The 12,110-nt window shown below is 47.6% G+C and overlaps 1 protein-coding gene across 1 annotated transcript in view; it reads right to left on the bottom strand.

Annotated features, from left to right (window-relative positions):
• Positions 1 to 1,377: 1,377 nt before the first annotated feature.
• The window catches only part of ATP10A (ATPase phospholipid transporting 10A (putative)), a 184,542-nt gene continuing 173,809 nt past the window's right edge, over positions 1,378 to 12,110 (bottom strand). The window contains exons 16-21 of the mRNA XM_007458432.1: positions 9,504 to 9,629; positions 4,994 to 5,194; positions 2,948 to 3,028; positions 2,765 to 2,869; positions 2,141 to 2,328; positions 1,378 to 1,996 (exon numbers count right to left, since the gene is read on the bottom strand). Coding sequence (XP_007458494.1) covers positions 1,378 to 1,996; positions 2,141 to 2,328; positions 2,765 to 2,869; positions 2,948 to 3,028; positions 4,994 to 5,194; positions 9,504 to 9,629 — 1,320 coding nt within the window. The remainder of the gene's footprint in view (positions 1,997 to 2,140; positions 2,329 to 2,764; positions 2,870 to 2,947; positions 3,029 to 4,993; positions 5,195 to 9,503; positions 9,630 to 12,110) is intronic.

The raw sequence follows: 12,110 nt of genomic DNA, 5'->3' as shown, positions 1-12,110 counted from the left end.
ATTTCCTTCTCTTTTTCTCTGTTTAGAGACAGAAGTAATGACTCATAAGACAAAAACCTAAAGAGCCCAGCCCCTTGGTGCAGGGAGCTGGTGTAGCCCATGTCACAGTGTCCCAATGTGCAGCTTGCATGTCACCCAGGTGTTTCCTCCACAGGGTCTAAAAGGATTTGCCATGAGGAAGTGCCCTGGAGTACTCAGAATATGTTCTGTCAGTGTAACCGAGCAGGACCCTACGGGGTCTTCCCAGGACAGACCCCTCCCCCATATTCTCTGCTATAGCTCCTCTCTGAAGTACCTAGATAATAGTATCTGATGCATATTTCCTGAGTTTTCCAGATGCTGGTACCACTACCAGAAGGAAGAAATTAATGCTTGATGATCGTGAGCCCTAAGGATTGATCACCATCAGAGAATTGTACACAGCTCATCACAGACCCTGGCATGTCCCTCTCTCACCTGGCCTTTAAAAATGCTTTGTTGAAACCCTTTGGGGAGTTTGGGGTATTTTTGAGCACAGGCTACCCGTTCTTGCTTAGCCCTGCAATGAACTTTTCTCTGATCCAAACTCTGATGTTTTGGTTTGTTTGGCCTCACTGTGCGCCAAGCACATGAACTTGCATTCGGTAACATTAGGTCACGTATTAATAATACCACACAACAGTGGCAACCCGAAACATTCTCTTTCAAAGTGAAGGTTGTTTATTGCTTGTTATGATTTTAATAGGTGAGACCCTACATAGGAACTATAATACCTACAGGTGGTCTTTACCAAATGCCTGCATAGAGTAGAATGTTGGAATGAATTTCGTGTGTGTGTGTGTGTGTGTGTGTGTGTGTGTGTGTGTTTCCCCAGAGTTCTCACTTTCCCTTTCCTGGTGAAGCAGAGCCCACCCTCCCAGTGGTGGGATTGAGAGACAGACAGTGGGGATCTCTGCTGGGGCCGTGTGCGTGCCTGTCACCTCCCCTCACATCGTCCACACCCGCCCAGGGTTCACTGTGCTCACACGCATTTCCACTAGGGGAAAGTAAACATCACACATGTTGAAGAAAACCAATCAGACTGCATTTTCTTATAAAATGAGATGAAAAAATAAATCTAAACCCACCTCTCAAGTGTCGCTCTTCCTTAAACTTTTATATATGATAAAGCTCTTATTTTTCTTTTCAATATACTCTAGTTAGAAATTTTAAAAAATAAACTTTCTTTTTTGGTACCTTTCATTTCCTGTGTTAGCCTTGGAAATATATAAAATACATCTCACTAGAACTCTTCTGTGCAAATAATAAACATAAATAATATTAACATCTATGTTATAAAAAAAGCATTTTGAGGTTTTCACCACTGCCACCGCCAGCTGTAGTCCCTGGAAGGAGGTCCTAGAAGTAGTCCGTGGTCTGCCCACTCAAGCCTTGCAGGTCCTGGTCTGGCTGTGGGGGGCTGGGTAGGAACTCGCCGTCCCGCCTGTCCATCTGTAAACCACTTCGAGAGAACTGCAGGACACTTCCCAGCCCGCTGACCAGAGAGAGGGAGGAAATCCAGTTGAGTGAGCTGAGGCTGCGCAGGCTGAAGATGGACGACAGGGCAGCTGCCCTGCTGGCACTTGTGGGTTTCATCTTGGAGTCCCCTGGACAGCCTTCCGGGATCACCTCCCCTGGTGAGGAGGACCCCAGGGTCTGGCTGCCCAGCCTGTCCAGCAGGGTGTCCTCCCTCAGAGACACGCCCACGTCCACCACGCTGGGCTCCCCACTGGCCTCTGGGGAGCAGGCCGACTGCTGTGCGTGCCAAAACACCTGCGAGCTACAGTCCTGGGAGAAGGACCCCGAGGCACTGATGCTCCTCTGTTCTGACGGTTCCGGCTTCGGTTCTCCTGGGAGGTGTCCCTGAGCAAAGGTCTCTTTGGGAGCCCTGAGTTTCCTGGGGGACCTTCTAACCAACTGGCGTCCCAGCTGCAGTTGGGTGGGGAAAAGGCTCCTCTGCAGGGCTTTGAAAAACAATCTGGAAAGAACATATAGAACACAGTCAGCTATTGCTGCAGTGGGGCCTTTGAGCTTCTGAGACTCGAACGGTACAGGAACACAACAAAGGAGAATGCTGTCAGAGCCCATGTGGGACCCAAAGGCCACTGTCCCTGATACCCACCTGGGCAGCAGCGCGGCGACGGGTGCTATGAGACAAATGAAGTAAAACACAGGGTCGCCCATTAATGTCTGCATGGTCCAATAGGGGTTGGATGGAGGGTAGCACATTGCACAGGAAGCATTATAAATCAAAGCCACGGTGAAAAATAAAAGTATACTGAAGCCACAAGCCATCCAGTTGAGCCAGGTCTGAGGGGGAAAAAGAAAGATAGGGCTTTTATCTCAACAAAAATGCACTGGTCCTCTGCAAGTGGAGGATGTAAGAGGGCGTAGTGGAAACAGGGTGATCGGTGGGGCATGGAGCCTTGAGAACTGATGGACCGGCCTGAACACAAGTCGGGAGATGGAAGTCAGGTGCCAAGGGAAGGACGGGGAAGGACAGCTGGGGTGGAGGGGCTCAGGCAGGCAGGAGCCCAGCACTGCCCGGGACAAGTGCTGCTCCCACACCCTGGGCTTGCATGTGCATGGCCGGCCTGTGCATCTGCTTTTGTTCTCATCACAGTGAGGCCAGCTTTGCAGTCACCCCCAGCCCCCAACTCAAAACTCTGCTCAATCTCACAGAATGTGCACGGAAGTAAGCAGATCGCAGACCAGCCCCCTTCTGGATCAGGCCCACAACTCTCACCCAGGTCTTGGTTTCTATACCCAGGTGCAGGAGGAAGGTGAACAGCGCGATGGCGGTGATGGGGGTCCCCCAGGTGAACATGTCTGTGTCTGAGTCGTGGTAGGCCTGAAAGACAGCGAGGTCCTGTGTCTGTGTGTCGCCAGATAAAGCTGGTGGGAAAGGCTGGGCCGGGTGACAACTTACCAGGTAGGGAATGAAAAAACACACGAGGCTCTGGAAGGCAGCATCAGCCATGTTCAACCAGAACGTACGAGGCCGATATTCCTGAGACACAAAAACAAGCACGGAGATTACAGGAAAGGCCTCATCTCTTCAAATCGTTTTCCATCACCTACGGGGGCCATGAAGGCACAAGTCAAGCACCCCAGGGACACCTGCTAATTCAGGACCTTGGAGAGGGAGATCCTGGAGTGTGGAGGGCTGGTGAAAAAACACTACAGAAAGGCCTGCAGGGGCACATGGGGCTGAGTAAGTCACTGCGAGCATTTGTGCCCACAAGGCCTGCTACAGCATTCTCAGTCAACAGCAGAAAGATGAAAATGCTTTCTAAATCCCATAAGGAATTTCCCTAGACAGGGACTAGTGCATGAAATTCTGGCATCTGCCCCAACCTGAGCCGTCTACTTTGTCAGGGCTTTGCTTCCCTCCATTGGTGGACCCGCTAGAATATTTCTTAAAAGTGAGTTATTTTAAAATTAGATCATGGGTGTTCCCTAATGTTAAAATCAAAAAGCTGTCTACCATGGGCAAAAAATGACTGAAACGGACTAATCAAGTCTTCCTTATCTGGAAGCCCCAATCTGTATTTGGCACTGCTGAGTTCTGAGCAGCTGGTGCCAGCACTGGCCCGCAGGACGCAGGACGTGCAGAGCAGGCAGGATGAGCGTTTACTGAGCACTTAGGAAAGCCAGGCCCTTCCGGTTTGTCCCCAGGACAAACTCCCTGTGGCCACCTAGGACGTGAGGCCTGGCTGAGTGAAAGAGCTCCCCCAGGTGACAGGTGACAAGCGGAGGCCCTCGTCATCTACCTGACCCTAAGCAGCCCCTACCTACCCCAGGTTGCCTGTGGGGAAGTCAACTCTTCAATAAATTAGTTCCGAATGAGAGACCATTGTGGGATATGCGGGGATCCATTCCCTGGGCACTCGTATAATAATTCCAACCAGCCCAAGAGAAGCACTCACAGGGCTTTCTTTAATGGCCAACTAGGAACAGCTGGTAATTAGCATGTCAATCTATGTGATGTATTGACGTAAACATGTATTTTACATCATCTGTTTGTGTTCACTTGTTCTTCCCAGGGTTTCCCTAAGGGTTTATTTTCCCATTAATCCCCATTCAAAGGAAATCACATTTCTTTGGGGGTGCTTTAGAAAAATCTCTGCTCTGCCTGTAGTCATCCCATGTGACTTAGATTCCAAACGGGCTTTACTTGGGCTCCTGGAGACTCCTGGTGTAAAGACAGTTTTCACCTCAGTATACTTTTTAAAAACTCTTCCTTTTTTTTTTTTTCAAAAAGCTTTAGGTAAATTGATATACAGAAACCACACACTTTTAATGTACACATTTCGATGGGTTTGGGCACATACATACACCCCTGATACCATCAACACAACCAATCAACTCTACTTAAATAAATGCATTGCAGTCAAGAGACAGAATTCTTTGTTTTCCTCCCACTGGTCAGATTCTAGAACTTTAACTGTTTGTTCCACAGTGTCCATTTTTTTTCTTGGAAGATTTTATTTTTTAAATTTTATTGGAGTACAGTTGATGTATGATGCTGTGTTCGTTTCAGGGGTACAGCAAAGTGATTTATTTATACGTATATATATTCTTTTTCAGATTCTTTACCCATATAGGTTATTACAGAATATTGAGTAGAGTTCCCTGTGCTATACAGTAGGTCCTTGTTGGTCCTCTATTTTATATATGGTAGTGTGTGTATGTTAATCCCAAGCTCCTAATTTATCCCTCCCCACCAATGTTTCCTCTTTGGTAACTATAAGTTTGTCTTTGAAATCTGAGAGTCTGTTTCTGTTTTGTAAATAAGTGCATTTATATCATTTTTAAAAATTGGACTCCACGTGAGTGATATCATATGATATTTGTTTTTCTCTGTCTGCCCAGGGTGTCCATTTAAAGGCAGGTGTGGGGACCTGAACTTTCCAGGAGCTGGATGTGGAGCGTGGAGGGCCAGGAGATGGGGTGGGGGGAAGAGGGGCTTCACCTCCATGTTCTGGCCGCTCTTGTAGAGCTGCGGCTTGGTCAGCAGCACGTCAGCCGGCACGTCCTTGTCCAGCACCCCAGTCACAAGCTGGGGAAGCGATGAGAAGAGCAGATTAAAGAAGATCAGATACCACTGGTCAATCATGGCGGACGCAGAGAAGCCACAGTAAAACTGGAACCAAAACAGGAGGCCCACGAACATCTGCGATCAAGGGAAGAGTGGGAACAAGCAATTCTCAGCTGCCCTGCAGAATCTTGTCCAAGGGAGCTGAGGGCTTTGCAGAGTCTGACTGTAAAGACTGAATTTATAGGCAGGAATTGTCTCCAAAGACAGCCCTCACTTTGGTGCCCTCTGTCTCTCCCTCCCCCTTCTCCTCCCTCCTCAATCCCTCGAGCATCAGAGACCAGCATTGGGAGCTGGGAATTCCCACCAACAGCCCTTGGAGGGATGGAGTCTTGGGCCCAAATGCCACAGATCATAAGAGGAAGCAAAACAAAGGTCTGGCAGGGTCTAGGGTGGCTCCCATCTCAAGAGGGCTGGCTGGATACCTCACCCATCATGAGGCTTCTTTCCTTGTGCTCCTCTCTGTGGCACTAAACCAAACCTACCTGGGCTACACCCTGGATCCTGCCTCCCTCTTTTAATGAGGAACAGTGTGCAATTATTGACTCGCATGGAAGGGAGGACACACACAAGCATGGCGGTAAAGTTGATGGTGACACCAACATCACTGCCTTGACTGAGCCCTGGCATCTGCCGGGCACTCTGTTGGTGGGTGAGCTACAGGTATTATCGCTGGTCCCTACAGCTACGCTAAACAGGAAAGTGAGGTCCAGAGAGGTGGAAGAGCCTCCTCCCATGCGCAGTAGGAGCTGGGTGGACCTCTTGCCACTATTACTTGATCACTGAACATCCATGGCCTGATGTTTTATGGGGCGCATGGAAGGTTAGCAACTGCAAAGCATTCCTACACTTATTAGCTGTGCAACCTGGCACAGACCATTTAGCCCCTCTCTGCCTCAGTGACCTTGTCCGTGAAATAGGCACACCAATGGTACTTAGCTGGGGGGTTGTGGTGAAGATTAATGACTAATGCACCTTCAAGTACTCACAAGAGCTTCCTGCACGCTGAGATGCTCATCAGTGGTTTGTGGTTGTTACTGTCAGCAGGACGGCTATTTCCTTTGTTTGAGGCTCAAGCAGGGCCAGTGTGCTCACCCCATTTAGAGGAAAGTAAACTGGGGTCCAAGATGTCAAACAACTGGACTATGGTCATTGTATGAGTAACAAACCCAACTTGTTCAACCACTTGTGGCCTGGAGGAGCCATGGTGGAAGAACATTCTCTGCTGTGCACAGCATACAACGGCCTGGGTGTGGGTTCTGGAGCTGCCGTTGTGCACATTTCTGACCTAGACACAGTCACTTAACCTCTCTGAGCTCGGGTTTCTTGACCTGAGAATGGCTTGTTCCAAAGATCAGAAAAAATGATAGTCTACACTGATATCACCTTTAATGACACAGATCCTCCAGGACTTGTTTCAATCTATGACTTAATGCAACTTTTCCCCTCCACCCTGAAAACTGACAAACTTGGCTTTTTCATTGACTTTCTTCCCTTTTTCACACCCACACCTGCTTTTCTTTCTCCCACCTCCTCAGGCACAGCCTAATGAGTCATCAGTGAGCAAGTGGAGTCAGACAAAGAGGAGGAAAAGTACTTAGATACCTGAGACTTTTTTTTTTTTTACTGCAGTACCCAAAAGCCTTCTCCCCAAACCACTGTTGCTATGGAAAGTTTTCTTCTCTGCTCCTTACTGGAAGGAAGGCCAACTTATTCCTAAAACTAATGAATTTCTTACTTTGGGAGGCAGAGTGATTATCCTCGAATTTCTCAAGTAGATTAAATACTTGTTAACAGAGGCCTTGCACCTTATACAGAATAAAAACAGGGACCCCTTCTCTTTCCTTGTCCCCTCCGTGAGGACAGATTCACCGTGGCAGGCAGGAGCCAGTGATCATTGCAGGCGGCCACTCTGGGCCTCGTCTGCAACTGAAATATTGAATGCCATCCCCTCAATCTGAGAAATTTTCATTAGGAATTATAGAGAGCAGAGTTCAATTCACGTGTTCCATTTTGTTTTGTTTTCAGATAAAGAAAACAAAATCCACAGAAGGCAAATAACTCGCTCCAGATTGCACAGCTAATGAATTAAAGAAACGGGGCTAGGATTCCACCCTGCCCAGCCCTGCTCACTTTTACTCAAAGCACCCTCCTACCCTCTTGGGAGCTGGGACCCTCCAGGTTTGCAACTGTGTGCTTAGTGGGGAGGGGGGGGTGCTAGGGAAGCAATTCCAGGCAGTCAGAAAGAAGGGGAGTGATCTGACAAGGACAGGGACAGCATGGCACATCCTCGTGTGGATTGGGCAGACCCAATCTCAGTTTATTTCCAAGACCCAACTTATAAAATTAGACATGCCATGATTGGTCCTGAATATCTGTATTAATTTGCTAGAAGACATTTAAAAAAAAATGGGTGAGAGTGAGGAGGTGGGAGATGGGAAAAGAAAGGTGGGTCTAAGCCTCTGGAACAAACTATAAGAACATGCACAAGAGCTGTCCTGATGGTAGCTCAGAGTGAACATCGAGATTTAAAATGGAATTAGAAATAAACAAATAAACCTTTTAATTTATTTGATTTTGTTTCAGAAGACTACAAGATGATTTCGACTATGGAGCTGTGAATTTCAGCAGGGTAGGTTTATGGGACTACTCTGCAGAGTCAGTTACCCTAAGAGTTTATTTACTTTGTCTCCTTGTTTGTACATTCAACCACAAGCTATCAGAGGCAAGACGGACAAGTAGCAATCCAGCAACTTCTCAGCAGAACGTCTATACCTCACTTACAAGTAGGGTAGGTCCTGAAATGGCCATGTGGTCCAGCCTGGAGGACTATGGCTGCCATACAGCTGTCTGCCAAGGACACAGTAGTGAAAGAACTAAGATTTAAATGTTAGGGTCAACAGGGAATGGACCAGGGCCCTGGATCAGAGTCCCTGGAGAGACAGAACTGTCCTGAGCCAGCCAGGTCTGGGAATGCCCTAACTGAAGGGTCAACTACAGACTGAGCTGGCATCCCCTTCCCACTGGCCCAGGGTGGGCGCATTTTTTTCCGATTGTTTCTACTTTATTAAATCTGGACCCCAAACCTTCAATGCCATAATTGCTATATCAAAGCCCATCTGTATCTGAATAAACAATTTTCTATGAAATCAGTCTAGGTCACAATCAAATTTTTATCACTTCACATACTTCATTCACTGGTTCTGAATAATCTTTTCTTTTTTAAAATAATTAATTTTGGGGCTGCATTGGGTCTTTGTTGCTGCGTGTGGGCTTTCTCGAGTTGCGGTAAGCAGCGGCTACTCTTTGTTGCAGTGCACAGACTTCTCATTGCGGTGGTTTCTCGTTACAGAACATGGGATCTAGGCGTGGGGGCTTCAGTAGTTGTGGCACGCGGGCTCCAGTAGTTGTGGCATGCGGGCTCAGTAGTTGTGGCTCGCAGGCTCCAGAGCACAGGCTCAGTAGCGGTGGCTCACGGGCTTAGTTGCTCCGCAGCATGTGGGATCTTCCCGGACCAGGGCTCAAACCCGTGTCCTTTGCACTGGCAGGTGGATTCTTAACCACTGCACCACCAGGGAAGTCCCTGGACAGTCCATGTTAATCCTGGATTTACAAGTGAAATTATTTTATTTGCATATTTATTGAGATGGTGCAGTGGACTACATGTTGTAGTAGAGTGTAGTAAGTTGTAGTAGAGCATCAATGTCTAGTGTGGAAGTACCCTGAATAGAAAACTATGGTAAAAAGTGACGGTGCCTATGGCTGACAAATACAGAAGCAACAATGCAGCCATAGGAGTATGTATATTCATGTCAGCCAGGGGAACAAGGAAAGGCTTCTCGAAGACTGCTCAGTATCAGGATCAAAGCCTGGCTGAGTCCTCGCATGCTGACCCAGGACTGCCAATCACACTCCTGCTTATCTTCTGATCCCCTGCCTGCTCTGGAGAGAGCACCAATCAGAGCACTCCTGTCTGTGGGCACCTCGGCAGACCACTCCCGAGAGACCAAGGGACAGAGTGGTCAAGGGCTTGGAAGCTGGAGTCAGATGGACGGGGGCTGAATGCAGCCTCAGCCACTCACTGGCTGATGATCTCATGCAAACCCCTGGACCTCGTGGTCATTCTACTTCTTATTATAAAGCTCCAAGTGGATGTTCTCCTTGGATCTACCTGTTTCCATCCTCAGAGGTGCAGGTGAGTTAAGACTTCTGAGCCTGCAGGGTACAACGCCAGGCCAGGCCAGGCCTGGGGAAAATCCACAAAGGTCAAGAAGGGTGGGACCAATGGGAGGCTGTGGGGTAGCCCTCCAGCCACGTTCAGGTGATGGTCCTGTGAATCTCAGGCCTTTCACATCAAAAATCCTCGACACCGGCACCAAATACGTACTGTGTTTTTGTAGAAGAAGTACAGCACCATGTTGGCAAGTCGGGAATAGCACCAGTGTCCATGAACGATCAAGAGCCTCTCGAGGTATCGGAATTTGGGCACCGCAAAGTCGCTGGCCATCACTGCCTTGAAAGGGAGAGAGTTCCCGTTACTGGTGCCCCTTCACTGCGCCTAAGGTCTGTCTCATCTCCCCCCAAACACAAGGCGCAACATGGACGGAGAAATCCAGTCTGAGCTGGCTGTACCACTGTCCCTGATGAACACCTGCATTTAAGGAAAATCCAATCTAAACAACATTCTAGTTTAGGGATATCACCCTAGAAGACTCATTTAAGATTTCAAATATATGTAACTGATGGATTTTTTAAGTTTTTGCTTTTTCTTTTCCATGCTTTCTTTTCCATACATTTCTGCTTATCTTTGAGGGTTATTCCAAACAAAAATGTTAGGTCTGCTTTTCAAATTTTATGGACTTCCTTAAACAACACCTGGAAAAGAGTAGGTGATGATGTTGTCCCATCTGTGCAACAGAATAACATCGTTATGCATGACAGAAAAGAATGAAGCCTTAGAATGTCTGCTTTCTGAACCCAAACACAAGGATCTGAAAGCAAGTAATGTCTTTACCCCTCTTCCTGTCAACATGTAGGAGTCAAGGGTTTTGTGCATCTTTTCTACCTTCCTTCATTTATTCCATGATTCATCCTCTCAAAAATCATGTATTAAGACCCTCCAGTTGCCAGGCATAGACTTGGAGACAGACACCATCACACAGGGTCCCTGTCCTCAATGGAGTCAGTCTAAAAACTCAAAGGGTTGTTGTTAAACAGAGTTAAGGAGAGGCCCAGGGGGTCTTTGAGAAGCAGCCCCGACCCTTGAGAACTGCAGATAGACCCCTCCTCCCAGGCCTTACCTGCTTCTCCAGCCTTTGGCCACAACTTTCCACCTCCACAGCCCAAACACACTGCTTGTTCCTCCATCAAGGGAGCCTCCCCAACGCTCCCAGCTGGGTTAGAGCATCCCATCACATCCTCAACAGGGAAACTAGTGTTTGTCTTTCACAGCACTCACTACAATTATGACTACTGGTGTAAGTTTAAAATATTTCTCTGTCTTCCCTCTCTGGACTTTCTGAACATCCCATGAGAGCCAGGACGGTAGATGTTGTGATCACCCTGCAGCCCTAGTTCCCAGTCAGTGCTTGGCCCATGGGGCACTCAACAAACATGGTTGACCAGAAGACTCTACAAAGACTGAGCACCTCAGAGCTACAGAATCTCCTTGGTCCCCTCTGTCTCCCTGCCCTGGACACCCTTCCCACCTTGGCTGAGCTGGGAAGCTGCAATCACCCTCACTCTTCCTCAGGGACTCAGCTTGGACTCCTTGGGTCCCTGTGGCCACAGCACCCCACAAAGTGCATCTCCCAGAGAGCTCTGCACAATGTCCCTCTGCTTATCAGACTGACTAACATGCAAACAGGGCCACATTCCCCTAGGTAACCTGAGCCCTTAGAGCAGTAAGGAAAGGTGTCTAGTCTTACTGCCATCTTACATAATGTGCCCTCAAAAAAGAAGTATAGCTTTAAACAATACAGAAGCATCCAGTAACACCCCATGCAGAAGTCACGTCCACTCAAAGCCAAGTCTCAATACAGCTTGGCTGATCCCCACACCTCTTTCATGGCTCATAGACCCCCTCTGGCTCCTGCCCAAGGCCATGCAGTGGTGGCAGCTCATGGCCCTCCTCACCCACATGCTCAACCTTAGAGTCTCTGATACAAAGTAGATTCACTGGGTGCATTTCTCTGCATATGTGGTTTACAAGCACTGCCCTGGGTAGCTTTTCACTCTAGGAAATGAATGCAAAGGAGGCAATGCTGAAAAAATCAGAAAGAATTAACTATTTTGTTCATTCATTCAACAGATGTTTTTTGAGCTTCCCCCATGTACATGGCACCATGAAGAGGCACGGATGAGTCCAAGCTGGGCTCTATTTTCAATTTCATGGAGGAAGGAAAATGTACAATAAGGTAACACAAGTCAGAGGAGGGGCAGTAGGAGAGTAAGAAGGTGCTGAGGATGGGCCCAAGATGGAGCGACCGTGCTTCTGGCTCAGGACTTTCCATCTTACTGCGATTTCAGTGTCAAGTGAGAAAATCAACAAGCCTGCACAAGCATGGCACATGAGTGCTCAATAGCTAGTTACTGACTGAATGCATCAATGAGATTGACCAATGACCAGTGACCAACATGCTGATTTTTAAAAGAAGACAACTGGATAGATTGTTCCTGAAAGTCTCCACCAAGTTAAAAAATACCGTGACTCAAAGTTAATCAAATGTCGGCAATTGTTGTAATGTTACATCCAAAAGAAGTACATCTTTTTTCTTTTAGATTTGTTTTTTTGATGTGGACCATTTTTTTTTTCAAGCCTTTAGTGAATTTGTTACAATATTGCTTCTGTTTTATGTTTTTGGTTGTTTTGGCCACGAGCCATGTGTGATCTTAGCTCCCCGACCAGGGATCGAACCCACACCCCCTGCGTTGGAAGGTGAAATCTTAACCACTGGACCGCCAGGCAAGTCCCAAGAAGTACTTTTTTTTTTTT

This window comes from Lipotes vexillifer, unplaced genomic scaffold (assembly GCF_000442215.2).
Source record: "Lipotes vexillifer unplaced genomic scaffold, Lipotes_vexillifer_v1.1 scaffold391, whole genome shotgun sequence".
In the NCBI taxonomy this organism is placed as follows: Eukaryota; Metazoa; Chordata; class Mammalia; order Artiodactyla; family Lipotidae; genus Lipotes; species Lipotes vexillifer.
This window is presented reverse-complemented; position numbering and strand designations above follow the sequence as displayed.